General features: G+C 43.9%; 1 protein-coding gene across 2 annotated transcripts in view; it reads right to left on the bottom strand.

Moving 5' to 3' along the window:
- Nucleotides 1–14,319, bottom strand: part of PTPN21 (protein tyrosine phosphatase non-receptor type 21) — a 70,159-nt gene that overhangs the window by 31,355 nt on the left and 24,485 nt on the right. Inside the window, exons 3-10 of one of the 2 annotated variants that reach the window (XM_059688659.1) lie at nucleotides 13,541–13,710; nucleotides 9,298–9,395; nucleotides 8,033–8,100; nucleotides 6,485–6,555; nucleotides 4,381–4,468; nucleotides 3,648–3,736; nucleotides 2,634–2,721; nucleotides 1,839–1,918 (exon numbers count right to left, since the gene is read on the bottom strand). In XM_059688659.1, coding sequence (XP_059544642.1) covers nucleotides 1,839–1,918; nucleotides 2,634–2,721; nucleotides 3,648–3,736; nucleotides 4,381–4,468; nucleotides 6,485–6,555; nucleotides 8,033–8,100; nucleotides 9,298–9,395; nucleotides 13,541–13,710 — 752 coding nt within the window. The remainder of the gene's footprint in view (nucleotides 1–1,838; nucleotides 1,919–2,633; nucleotides 2,722–3,647; nucleotides 3,737–4,380; nucleotides 4,469–6,484; nucleotides 6,556–8,032; nucleotides 8,101–9,297; nucleotides 9,396–13,540; nucleotides 13,711–14,319) is intronic. The other variant, XM_059688668.1, reaches the window with a different exon arrangement.

Below are 14,319 nucleotides of genomic sequence, written 5' to 3'. Positions count from 1 at the left end.
GGGACAGCCTGGCTGAAGAGGGCCACCTCTGATCAATGACGACATGTGAGGACACGGGAGAAGAAGGGGCAAGTATAGCGCCCCCAAGGGTGTAACATGTTCACAGACCAGAAAGGATCCTATTGTGGCTGGGACAGGGGAAGCAAGGGGGAGGGCAAAGGCAGCAAGGCTGGAACCAGGCAGTGGCCTGATGACACAAGCCTTGTACTTTGAAGTGGTGGAATGAAAGCCAATGCGGGGTTTTCGGAAGAGTGATGGGATCTGACTCACGTTACGGTCATTCTGGTCAGGGAGAAGCTATAGGCAGGGCAGGCTCAGAAAGGGAGTCTGGAGGCCACTGCCGTCTTCCAGGTGGGAGACTGAGCAGCTGGCACTTCAGCTGTTAGCGGAGGAGGTGGGAACGTGTCAGATTCCAGGTACATTTTGAAGGCAGAGCAGGCAGAGCTTGCTGAGGAATTGGATGTGGATGAGAGAGAAACAGGACTCAGGTAGGTTCGGGGCCGGTGAATATGGTGTTGCCATCTGCCAACACAGGGAAGAGGAAAAGCAGGCCTGGAGGCAGGAAGCAGGAGAGCACCTCCAGAGTTTGGTTTTAGACAAACGTGAGGTGCCTCGTAGCAGGTGGGGATGTCGACGAGGCGGGAGGATGTGTGAATCAGGTGCTCGGGGAGGAGATGGGGCTCGATGGGAAACCAGACGCACTTTCAGCATAAAGATGCTGTGTCCAGATGAATCCCCCAGGAAACGAGCAGATGGAGATGAGGTCTGAGCATTAAACCTCGAAGGTGAGTGAGAAGAAACAGCCTAGAAAGAGGAGAAGCAGGGGAGGTGGCGTCCTGGCAGCCAGGGAAGAGCAGGTGCAGGAAGGAAGGGCGGTCAGAGGACAAGTGCTGCTGGAGGGTCAAGTGAACGAATAGAAATGACCACTGGGTGAGGGTCACTGTCCCTGGGACAGGCAGAGTCAATGGTGCGGCAGCTTCGTGGAAACAGGCTGGAAGGAAGGAGAGAAAGCAGGTGCACACAACTCCTTTGAAGAAATTTGCTTCAGCCCTAGCCGGTTTGGCTCAGGGGATAGAGCATCGGCCTGTGGACTGAAGGGTCCCAGATTTAATTCCGGTCAAGGGCACATGCCTGGGTTTCAGGTTCAATCCCTGTAGGGGGTGTGCAGGAGGCAGCTAATCAATGATTCTCTCTCATCATTGATGTTTCCATCTCTCTCTCCCTCTCCCTTCCCCTCTGAAATCAATTATTTATACACACACACACACACACACACACACACACACACACATATATATATTTTAAACAGAAAGAAATTTGCTATAAAGGAGAGCAGAGACATGATGCCACGGCTAGGGAGCATGTGGCATAAAAAAAAAGTGTTTTAAGATGTGAAATATTACAGCACGTTTATATGCTGATAGCAATGGTCCAGTAGGGGGCAGTGCATGTAGGTTAAGAAAACTACGTTAGGCAGAAGGGCCATAAATTCTTCACATGGCTTGAAAAGCAATAATCCCTAATTACACAAAATGCTGATTAAAAAAATAAAAGATATTCACTTTCTAACTTTCAAAAATTAGAATGATTCTAGTAAATGGGTAAAAGAAATCTTACAGGCATATCTGCAATAATTAGAAGTTGATCCAAAGCAAAATAAATTGTAAAACTTTGAGAAATATCATTTTAACATGCAAAAGCCAAGAGTTTATCATAAAAATGCCATCTAAACTATCATATTTCATAAAACTGGCCTTTCTAGATGATGCAATACAACTCAAGATGAAAATGTCTAAACTTATTCTTTTCTCCAATTTCTATGAGCAGGATATACTTACAGGCTGCACTGATTTAGTCTGTAAAATTTGTGCCTCGCCACACAGAGTCTCCACATGTATTTTGCTGTTTCCATATCTTCCTAGTAAGTAAAATATGCATACAATAGATGAAAGCACATTTACAACGTGATTCAGAGTTTATCTGGGGACAAGACGTAATACAGAGTTTATCTGGGGACAAGACGTAATTATGTCAAGTCACTTTAAACACACTGGGACTCTTTCATTTTCCAATACTGTGTCTTCACAGGAATGTAAAGGATAATTAGGATTTAAATTATGAAGACAAAAAAAAATCTATTCGAACAGTGTGATTCTTGTATTAAACAGCTTTAAAATGACTTAGAAATCTAAAACTTATGAAAATGTCAACTTTCATTTTGACAAATAGGTAACTCAAAGACATTTTTAAACAAACCATTTGACTCAGTGACTCAATACTGCCATGTGTCACGGGAGCAAAAGCAAATACCTGTGAAATAATTTTTCTACAGAGCCATTCGCTTAATGGAAATTAAGATATTAGTGCTCACTTTCTCCCCTAGGTAGTTGCTTAAATTTAGTAGTTATCTAAGGATTCATTCAACAATATTCATTGAGCAATGGCTTTTGTCAAATGCACTATTATGACAAAACTACCATTATGTAAAATGTTGTACAATTTTATTTTATAAAACTGTAAAATATTATCATTTTAATGCCACCCACCCCCTCTTCCCCCAAACACACACACTGAAACGGTAACGTGCTCACTTTCGGGAAAAACATTCCATGCTATTCCTACTGCCCACTCACCGTTTGAAACTGGATGGTCTCCTCTTTACTCGCCAGCTCTAAGGCAAAGAACGACTTATTGTGGGACATGTTAGCAATATCGTGCCACCTAGAGAACAACAAACAGAAAGTGGCAATGTGAGTGCTCATGCGTACGCCAAGGAGGTGGAACATGTGATTTCCATGTTTGAGCTTGATACATAAATTAATATTTGATTGTCTCGGAAGCAAAACAGTTGTTTTAATCCTCTAGCATGCATTTTCTAATTGAAGTGATAACACATAGCCGCAAAAAGTAAGTGCAGGTATACTAAAGGCCAAAGAATGCTTGAAAATGTAAAATCTATTTACCCCCATTTGTCAGACTAGTTAGATCAAAGATCCCTATATTAGCTGGTTGCCAATGACCCCTTCCTTCATTCAGCAAACGTCTTACAAAGATGCATCATGGCAAGGTCAGAAACTATGTTAGGTCCCAGGGACACCAAGGTCAGTGGGGCTCAGTGCTTCCCTAGAAAGGCACACACCTGGGTTGCAGGTTCACTTCCCATTCCGCGTGCGAGGAGCAACCAATAGATGTGTCTCTCTCACATTGATGTTTCTTTCTCTCTCTCTTTCCCTCCCTCCACCCCCTTCCTTCCATTCTTTCTGAAAAGCAATGGAAAAAATATCCTCAGATGAGGATTAACAAAAAAGAAAGAAAGAAACAGCCCTAGAAACCAGAGCTCATATGAAAAATTCACAACAAAAGAAAGAACGCCTCCATATGGGAAGAAAGGGATGCATTTGTAAGAATTTCCTAAGTCGAGCCCCATCACAAGCACTATTTCCTGCACATCTGGCTTTGAAGAAAGCGGCGTACAAAAAGCACCCGGCAGTGAGGTGGTATTTTTTCCTCGGAAGGGCGTATTTCCATCTCCTACTGAGACCTGGGGAGATACTTATGAGCATCATAATAATATAACTAACATCGAAACTAAAAAGTAGCACCAACAGGAGCCACAGAAACTGCACAGAAAGATGGAAGAAAAATACCGAAATATCACAGGAGGCCTTCCGTTCTTGTGTTTCACAAAGATGCCCTCCAGACAGGCTCCGATGGAAATGTCGCTGCCCTGGCTGTCCTGGAAGGAGAAGGACACACTCAGGCGGCAGGTGCACAGCAGCCACAACTGCACCCCATTCCCTGAACCTGTTTCCCAGACGTGAAATGCTCGGAAGACTCACAGGATAACTATTCTGAAGGTGGAAAGTCTGAAAGTTATGAATGTGTCGTCTTGTAAGCATATGTGGATATAAGAAGAGATGGACCCCTTAAGGAACTCTCTCAAGAGCATTCAGAGAGCCCTAGCTGGTTTGGCTCAATGGATAGAGCGTCAGCCTTCGGACTGAAGGGTCCCAGGTTCGATTCCGGCCAAGGGCATATGCCTGGGTTGCGGGCTCGATCCCCAGTAGGGGGCGTGCAGGAGGCAGCCAATCAATGATTCTCTCTCAGCATTGATATTTCTATCTCTCTCTCCCTCTCCCTTCCTCTCTAAAATCAATAAAATATATATTTTTTTAAAAAAGAGCATTCAGAGAACGGCAAATCAGGAATATGTTTGCTGCGTCACCTTGGCCACAAGGACCTCAGCTTTGAAATGTCCAGAACTTTGCACGATGTGGGCCTTCGCACAGCAGGCCACCCTGGGCTTTCCCTGCGATCCTCCATCCTCCGGGAATCGCTGAGACTAATTTTGGAGAGCCCCGGCCTCCGCGTCCCACTTACCTTCGCAGGGTAGCTCTCTTCTCCGTAGCCTTCCATCCTCTCCACCTCCTGCATGTACAGCATTTCCGCCTCAGGAGCTGCGAGCCCTCTGCAACCCAAACGATGTCAGTGAGATTAGCCACAAAACTAAAAACAAACAAACAAAACCACAGAGCTTTTCTGAAACACTACATATGGATTTGGCCTCAAACAGTATAAACATTTCAAGTTTCTAAGCATCTGCCATCGGTTATATCAACCCAATATTTACTGAAACTTGGCTACATGCAAAGCACGGTGTGGCACACTGAGGTTAGTTATGGAAGATCCTCTCCCTGCGCTTTAGACAGGCGAGGGGAACGCAGGGAATAAGACAACCCCTGGAACATCTTTGGGAAAAGCTAGGATTCTTTCCAAACCACTGAGTAACTGCTGACTATCCAAATTACCAGGGGATACTAAGCATCACGTGCCCAATGCCAAATGATAAAAGTGCGGAAAGGAAGAGTTAGGAGGACGGAAATCCTTTTTAGCTCCAGTGACACAATTACAAGGATGGGTAGGTAGGAAGTGGGTGTGGGCAGAGAAAGTGCTCAGCTGCATGGGAACTTGCCTCTTCAAGCTCATCTTCGCTGCTCCCCCACACCCACAGGGCACCCCACACCTCAGCCATCCCAAACTCTGCCTTTCTGTGAATACACCACGTTCCCTCAGGCCCTGGGCCTTTGCACACACTGATCCCTCTTCCTGGTATACCTGTCACTCTCTCCTGTGCACCTCTCCTTCAAGGCTTGGCCTCTGTACCCATCACACCTTCTCTGTCACCTGCTGTGATCCCCGAGTCTAGGTCAGACACCCCCGCTCTACGCAAACCCACCACATTCTGTGCACACTTCCCACTGCTCCTATATTCGTTCTGACTACTCTCACTGCCTGCTGGTGGGTTGTCCTGCCTCCCCCTTAGACTGCAAAGCAGGAAATACACCCTCTGGTGGCAGGGGACTGTCCAACTTATCTCTGTGCCACTACATCTTTAAGGGGGTGCACAAATGAATGACTGAAAGTAACAAAAGACAAGGCGATGTAGGCCTGAGGGGTTAATTGTGCTGGGGAGAGGGGGGAAACATGGCTCATTTCGGGGGGGGGGGGGCAGAAGGTAAAGCTGGAAAGGCAGGATTAAACCAATTCATAGGAGGCCTTTAATCCCAGGGGCAATGAACTCAGGCTAGTGAAGAGCAAAACCAAGTTCATGAGCATCGGAGAAGGGGGGCGGAGGGGAAGAAGAGAGAGGAAAGTGATGTTTTAGGAAGATTAATCCTTTGTGAGCGATTGTGTGGATTTGAGTGAGGAGAGACTAAAGGTTATTTTTAATGGGAGGGGATGAACAATAGGTTATAATTAGACAGACCTGGGTCCAAATCCCACCTCTACCTCATGTAACTTTGGGCAAGTTATTTAGTCTTTCTGAGCTTGGCTTCCCCAATCTGTAAGGAGATAATAACATTGACTTAAAGCGTGGTTATAAGAATGTAATGATATGTCACATACTTGGAACGGTGCATCTGGTTTAGAATGGAGACCTAGCATTCTCCAGGTGAGGGTTTTTCTTACAACAACGAGTACAGATTCACAATCCAAGAAAGTCAATGTCTACCCCGGACGGTAGGTCAGGGCAGTAAGCCCCGTAGCTCTTAGCACAGCTTCCCCGGAGGACAGAGATACAGCTTCCAAAGGTGCAGAGGAGAAAACCCTGTACCTGCTGCATCGCATATGAAAAGAAGCCCCTCCAACCTTGAACTGACCTACACAGGGCTCGGTGAGCACCAAACCTTTCATACTCAGGGTGGAGGATGGGCACCCTTTCAACGTTCTCAGCCTCCTCGTGGGGACAACATGGATAATAGATGAGGTAATATGGTAAGTGCTTGGACCAGCACTCGGCACAGTGAGTGCTATGAAAATGCGGGGACTTTCAGGAGGGGCAGCGGTTGCAGCAGCAGCAGCAGCAGCAGCAGCAGCAGCAGCAGCAGCGTTAAGTGCCGAATTTCACTGTGTCAACGCACATTTCAAGTTCAAACAGGCACTGGCTCCATACCCTTGCCCTGTCTTATTTTCTTAGCATTACCTGTACTTCTGATGCAGTAAGGCCACTTTTTGGGTTGCTTCTTCCAATACCTTTTCATCCTGTAGCCAGCCCTGAAGAAAACACACGGCAGTAAGTATGTACACAAGTCACCCCGATTTCCCAGGAAGATGCGTTGCTGCTGACTCTACCCAACTCTCGTCGCCGTCAGGCAAAAGCAGGGCTGGTAGGAGTGCGAGGGAGCTTGGCTTCAGCACGTCATCATGGTCTCCCTAAGGAATTGAGTGGCTTCTGGTCAGAAGCCAAACACTCGCCCTGCCTTTTCCATTCAACCTCAGAGCAAGTTCCCACTGGGCTATGTCCGGTGGTAACATCCATGGGCAGTTGCCACCCCGGCACTATGACACCTGTGCCCTCCCGCTGGCCGTGCAGACGCTCAGAAGAGCATCCCTCCCCGGGTGGCTCCAGGGCGGTTTTCCTGCCAAGGCGACCAGTAGTGACCGTAACAGAGTAGAAGGCAGTGTCCCCCCATCATCTACTTTTTAAACTGCTGATGAGAAGCCGAATTTATTTCCACGTAATTTTGTGAGGTTTCAAGCCTTCGGTTAAAAGCAAAACCTCTTGTGGCTCCTCAGAAGCGGGAAACAAATCCCTCTTTAGACTCAACGTCCAAACGTAAGACAAATGTCTCTGGCGACAGCCCGGTGACTGCAGACCCTCCCGTGTCCGTAGCTTTACCACAACCAAGAAAGGTGTTACAGGGAAAAAACATACTTGAGTGTTCATCAGAGGGAACCGATTTTTCAATACTATTCCTGACTGTAGAGGGCCCCTGGGAAGGCATATGGGCATTTCTTTAATAAATTGTCAGCTGAATCCAGGGCAGTAGGCAGAGCCATGTCCTGGATACCCATTTTGCCAAAAAGGCAGAAGTGTTCTCAGCTTGACCTTCATTTTGCCCAGGTGCCTGGGAGTGGGTCTATTACGTGAATCCAGCCAAGCACCAGGAATGAAGGGCCCACCCAGAACTGACCTTACGAGAATGCAAATAAGCCCCTTTGTCTTGACCTTTGGGGAAACTTCTGGTATTTTGGGGAATGTAAAATAAACACGCTGTTTTGGTGCTGGGTCCCCGTCTCTCCGTCAGAAGAGGACAGCGGTCCCACCCAGTCCCAGCTTTTTTCTTCCATCTTTGTGTTCTGTCTCTCTCTTTCATATTCTCAATCCCCAGCCGCCCCTACTCAAAGAACCAGACCATTCTCTAGCCGTGCTGGACGGGGAAAAAAGAGACCCCTCCATACCTGACTTCACTTCAGGGAGTATTAAGGGCATGGAAATAAACTGGTTATACAAAGGCCCAATGTCAAAAGGAGTCTTGCCCTAAACGGTTTGGCTCAGTGGATAGAGCGTCGGGCTGCGGACTCAAGGGTCCCGGGTTCGATTCCGGCCAAGGGCATGTACCTTGGTTGCAGACACATACCCAGTGGGGGGTGTGCAGGGGGCAGCTGATCGATGTTTCTAACTCTCTATCCCTCTCCCTTCCTCTCTGTAAAAAAATCAATAAAATATATTTTAAAAAAGGAGTCTTACCACAGGAAATAAGGCAAATTTCTGAAGGAAGTCCTGGGATTCATACTGATCAAAGTCACCAAAATCAGCTATACAAAATGACAAATATTCACATGTCAGTTATGTTTAATTTGCATAGCAACGCATGCTCAACTATACCTGATATGTCGTACGTAGATGGTGTGCTTATGATTCAGAAGTCAAATTTGCATTATAGCTATAAAGTGTATATTTTAAAAATATCGTTCTTAAAGCATTAGTGAGGTGGACTCATGTGTCTTGACTTGGAAAATGCCTACTAATAAAGTGAAAAATAAATTACAAACTGTATGTAATGTGATCTCATCTTTATAATTAAAAAATAAAACTGCCCTATAATCATGCGGGCTTACTTATGCACAGAAAAATGTCAGGAAGAAACCAAAGTGTTCTCAGTAGTGATTATTCCTCTCGAGAATGGAATCAGATCATCTGAATATGTTACAGCAAGATGTATTGGTTTAGAAAGTTTTAGCTGTTAAAAATAAATTGATAGTTTGGCAAAAAGTTTATGAAAAACCATCTCTTAAAGCCAAAGATGACATGTAGGAAGAGTCAAAGGACTTTGAAAAGGAATGTGGTTTCATGTGACAGGCAATTGTCTAGAAATGATAAAGGTCTCCACGCCTGCTAATATCTGAAGAATTTTATTAATAATTCTTCTGACTAAATTTCAATTCCCAAGATTAAATGCCAGTTATATGAAACAATGTCCCACCAGAAGTCTTCCCAAGGTATATATATCCGTGTAAATACTTATCAATTGGGCACAGGAAAAAAATGACAGAATTAATCCCAAAAACTACCCGTGAAAGGCAAACTTGATCTGTTATGACTGACGATGCTCTGTAATCCAGGAACACTGTTCAGGAAACCAAACAAGTGACGTATGCCTAAAGTAGAAGTGATCATAACCTCATCAACCTCACTGTTGGCTGATCTTTCTTCCTAAAATATTAGCTAGCAGCAAAGCAAGAGAAACACATAACACGCAAATGCTCTATGTATTTTTTTCCTCTGTTTCTCTGTTGACATATGAGAACATGTTTATCTTTCCAGAAGTCTCCTTTCACTAGAGAATCCAAATTCATTCTTCCCCCAAGGAAGCCACTTCGGTGACAGAGTAACATTTCACCAACATATTTACACGACTATAGAAAGTCCGTTACTTTAAGGATTCCTTGCTGTTTTCGTTATAACAGTTTTAATCTGATAGGTCAGGTACAGTATCAGGTGTCATCATTTACCTTGAACAGCCAAGCCTGCTAGCTGAATTGCTTGTTCTAATGTACACGGAATGTTTCCTTCCAAGATATCTTTCTTCAGCTGCAGATAATACTGATACCTACAAAAAAATGTCAATTTTATTTTATTTTTTTAAAGGGGAGAATGATGATTATTTTGTTTAATATACTTTATTGATTTTTTACAGAGAGGATAGAGAGTTAGAAACATCAATGAGAGAGAAACACTGATCAGCTGCCTCCTGCACACCCCCCACTGGGTATGTGTCTGCAACCAAGGTACATGCCCTTGACCGGAATCGAACCTGGGACCCTTGAGTCCGCAGGCCGACGCTCTATCCACTGATCCAAACCAGTTAGGGTAAAAATGTCAATTTTAAAAAGTTAACACCAACATTAGCTCCAATTGAGACAATGCATTTTACCATAATTTATTAGAGAAGCATAAACTAGTCAACTGAAACCTTAAGCCGGATGGTTTCAAAGAAAGACAAGAACATCCTTGACCGTACCTACACACACACACACACACACACACACACACACAATCCGTACCTACACCCATACCTACACACACACACACACACACACACACACACAATCCGTACCTACACCCATACCTACACACACACACACACACACACACACACAATGTAATCAATTTGTTGAGTTACTTCTCCTTAACTGCAGTTATTTCAAAGCTATAACCATGTAGAAGACAACTGGTCATCTATCTTATGCCCCATAAGACAGTCCCTACATATTGTCCTTGTTAGCTGGAGAGAGACGCCATAGGCAATCTTTACTTTATTTTATTTATTTATTTTTAAATATATTTTTATTGATTTTTTACAGAGAGGAAGTGAGAGAGATAGAGAGTTAGAAACATCGATGGGAGAGAAACATCGATCAGCCACCTCCTGCACATCTCCTACTAGGGATGTGCCCGCAACCCAGGTACATGCCCTTGACTGGAATCGAACCTGGGACCTTTCAGTCCGCAGGCCGACGCTCTATCCACTGAGCCAAACCGGTTTCGGCCAATCTTTACTTTAAGAACTCTGCCTAGTAACTTGGTAACATACGACTTTGCTTATGGTGGACGTTCCCTCGCCCTGGAAGATAAACCCAGAAGAAAACAATTCCTGATATTTCCGACCAAGTTTATATTGAAATTTTTTTGGATGAAATCCCTAAAAGCATAGCTGCTAAATGCTTGCTTAATATTCTTGTAAAATGAGTTTGCTTATTATTACACTTTCAATATTCGGGGCACTGGTTACCAGCGCAAGCTTTAGTCACGCAGACCTAGATTGGATTCCAGCTCTCCAATCAAGCATTCTGCAGGAATCTGAGCAAGTCGTAATCTATGGGTTAAATTGTCACCGGCAAAATGGGAATGCTATCATCCCATCACAAGGTGGAACGTATTCAAGGAATATAATTTAAAGCTTTTAGCACAATACTAGAACACAGCTGGCACTCAAGAAACCGTAACTATTATGATTGTTATCAGCAATCATCTACTTTAAGCCAGTCACCAATAGTTCATGTTATCACTTCTCCATTTTGGTAAAGCCCTACAGTGCAGATTTATTCTGCCTCCCGTTTATTTATCCACTTTAACCGGGGATTACTAGTCCCTACTCTGCATCAAGCACCGTTCTAGATGCTGGGGACATGATGTGAAATGAAGATCCACCAACTCTCTGCCAATATGGTCCAGAGAAATAATGCCTTGATAAAATGTAGCCTGCAAACCTGAATTCAGAACTGTTTAATCCAAGGAATGAAAAAGACTGCACACGTTAATTCTAAAGCAAGCATTCCATATACTTGCCCAAAAGCCAAATATGCTGATTAAACAAAAATATCACCTAAAGCCTTATCAACTTGTCAATTTTCTAGTATAAAGTATTTTTACACAAAAATATTACATTAATACCTCATGATCTCACTCATTTATGGATAATAAAGAACATTATAAACTGATGAACAAAAATAGACACAGAGGCAGAGAAGCATCAAACAGACTGTCAAACTACAGCGGGAACCCTGGGAGGGTTGGAGGGGGGAGTAAGAGATCAACCAAAGGACTTGTATGCATGCATATAAGCATAACCAATGGATGCAAGACATTGGGGGTGGGGGGGGGTGGACATGTGCGGAGGGGGGGAGGTGGCAGGGGAGGGGAGGCTGGGGGAAGGTCAATGGGGAAAAAAGGAGACATGTACTACAATTTGTAATACCTTAAACAATAAAATTAAATTAAAATATATATTATTACATTAAATAATTATAATAGATTAGGTGCCTCATTTTGCACAACAGAAATTTTAAATAATGTGCAGCAGGTAGTTTTCACCTGTTTTTCTTAGGTTAGTAATAGAAGGCTAATGTACGGACATTTTTATTTTTATATATTTGTTTTATTATAGAAATTTTGAAAGATATACAGACAATAAGTACAAAAACTCCCATAGCCTTAGCATGCAGCCTCACCAATCGCCAACTTTATGCCTGCCATGCCTCTTCTATGCTCTCCCCTCCCTGGCTCCAAGTGTTTTACAGCAAATTCCAGATGTATCATAGCAACTACAAATACCTCAGTATATATCTCTAAAGGTCAGCTTACACACACACACACACACACACACACACACACACACACACACACTTTTGACATATCTAACAAAATAAATGACTAAAATGCCTTAACACTATCCAATACCCAGTCATGTACAATTTTTGTGACTGCGTCAAAAGTCTTTTTACAGTTGCTGTTTTTTAAATCAGGGTCCCAACAAAGTCCACAAATTACATTTGATTATTTCTAAATTTCTCTTAATTTTAGAAAAAAAATGCCTCCTCTTTATTTTCATGTTACTTATAGACAAAATGATGTGGTTTATCATGTAGAATTTTCCACATTCTCGGTTTGCCTGATTGTACTTTCATGGGGACATGTGATGTGTTCATCCCTTCTTCTGTGAACTAACTGCTAGATGGAGAGAGCAGTGTTGTCTAACAGAACTTTCTGCGGGGGTGACAATGGTATATATCTGTGCTGTCAGAGGGCAGCCATTAGCCACACTTACAATGTGGCGAGTGTGGCTGAGGAATGGGAAAGGCCCCTTAGAGCAGCATGACTTGCTGAGAGGAGAGAGGAGAGCCAGGTTTACATTTCTGCTCCCTGGAAGGTCAATGCAACAGCAAGGTGGTCTCCAGGATCCTTTGGCTCTGAGGTTACGTAGCGAAAGGAAAGAACACGAACACGCTGAGGATGGTGGAACAGTAAGAGACAGAGCATGGGTCCTTGAAGACTGGTCCTAGAAGCTCTGCAGGGCTGACCTCCGGACTTGTTTCACGGGAGAAGTCAAAGGTATTAAGGGCTTTTGTTATATATAGCCATACCTAATCCTTGCTGATGAAACTTATCTATCAGGTTCTGCTACACCCAATTAATGGGTAATCATACTGGTTGAATCTACAGGGCCTGTTCTCTCTCAGCCCTCCCCACAGCTAATGACTTTGTTCAGGTCCACATTCTACACTAATGCCCGGATTATGGCGTGTACATTACTAACTGGTCTCCTGCCTACAGTCTTGCCACCTCTAATCTACCTTCTATGATGGGTGACCTTTGTAATATTCAAATTTTATCATTCCATTCTGTTAAAATTAAAAAATGTCTGTCCTCATTGTACCCTGATTTTATGACTAAAACACTCCTATTTTTTTAAACATGGGGGAGGGGGAGGGACACATATTAGCCAACATTTTCAGACCTTCAACACCTCCCGCCTCTCCCTCTCCCCCTCCCACGTCACCACCCCACACTGCCACTGGAGTCAAAGAATTGTGAGAACCCTGCTACACACTTCCTTGAGGAAGGAACACAGATTCTGTGACTAATTTTAATTTCCCCCCCTCCCTCCTTTCGTTGTTAGAAAGGTCAGGAACAAATCAATGCACACACTAAAGATGACATCACTATGAGAAGAGTTCACAGCCAGGGTAGAAGTGTTTTCCCCTTAATCACTCCTTTGTGCCCAGTGAAGCCATAACTCATGCAAACGCAGTAAGGCATTCTGACACACCACATACCAGAACCTCCACGTGACACAGTGGCTGAAAATGTGGGGCGGGAGGGCAAAGGTCAGCCTGATCTCCTGACTGCAACCTTCCTTTCACTTTTCCAATCACACGCGGTCATTTCCTGAAAACAGAGCATGGACCCTCTCACCTGGTGACCTCCTGCTGCAGCTGGGACACGGAAGGCACGTAGAACACCACTCCGAAGGAGACGGTGGGCTCCGAGGCGTACTTATCCAGCTGCTTCTTCAGAGGCTTGTCCAAATCCACCCACCGGCGCTGATTCTGCTTGTTGTAGTACCAGAGGCTGAAGTACGTGATCTGGAAAGAGGGACGGTCACTGAAGGAGGCAGAAATGTACAAAAGGGTCTCTCTACTTCAATTGCTCTAATCCATGACCTGGGGCCACGTGACAGCCATCTCCTATTGTTTCACTTCTCAGAAAGGGACAATAGCAAAACCTGAAGGGGGGAAAAAAAGAGTTAAGACCTATCTATAGCTAGGTACTAGTATTCAGGGGAAAAAAGGTGAGAAGTCAATTACTCTTGCAGACTATTTCTTCAACTGTGCACCAAAAAAATGCCTTCATGGCCTAGACAGCAGAATGTAGTGGGTGCTCTGAAATTTTACATACAGTTTTTAACAAAAATCATATGCTAAAAAATATTGAAATACTAAGTGTATTATAATTAATGTTTTATAATAAACATAACTGGGGGTCTACCTAGTAGAATTCTTTTTTTTTTTTTTAATTGATTTCAGAGAGAGGAAGGGAAAGGAAGAGAGAGGTAGAAACATCAAGACCATTCAGTGGAGAAAGAACAGTCCCTTCAACAAATAGTCAACAACTGAAGTTAGGTCCCTACACTTCTCACCATGTATTAAAAGTAACTCAAACTGGATCAACAACCTAAATATAAGAACTATAAA

The sequence above is a fragment of the Myotis daubentonii genome, chromosome 1, assembly GCF_963259705.1.
Source record: "Myotis daubentonii chromosome 1, mMyoDau2.1, whole genome shotgun sequence".
NCBI lineage: Eukaryota > Metazoa > Chordata > Mammalia > Chiroptera > Vespertilionidae > Myotis > Myotis daubentonii.
Note: the sequence above shows the minus strand (reverse complement) of the source record. Positions and strands in the feature narration are given on the sequence as shown.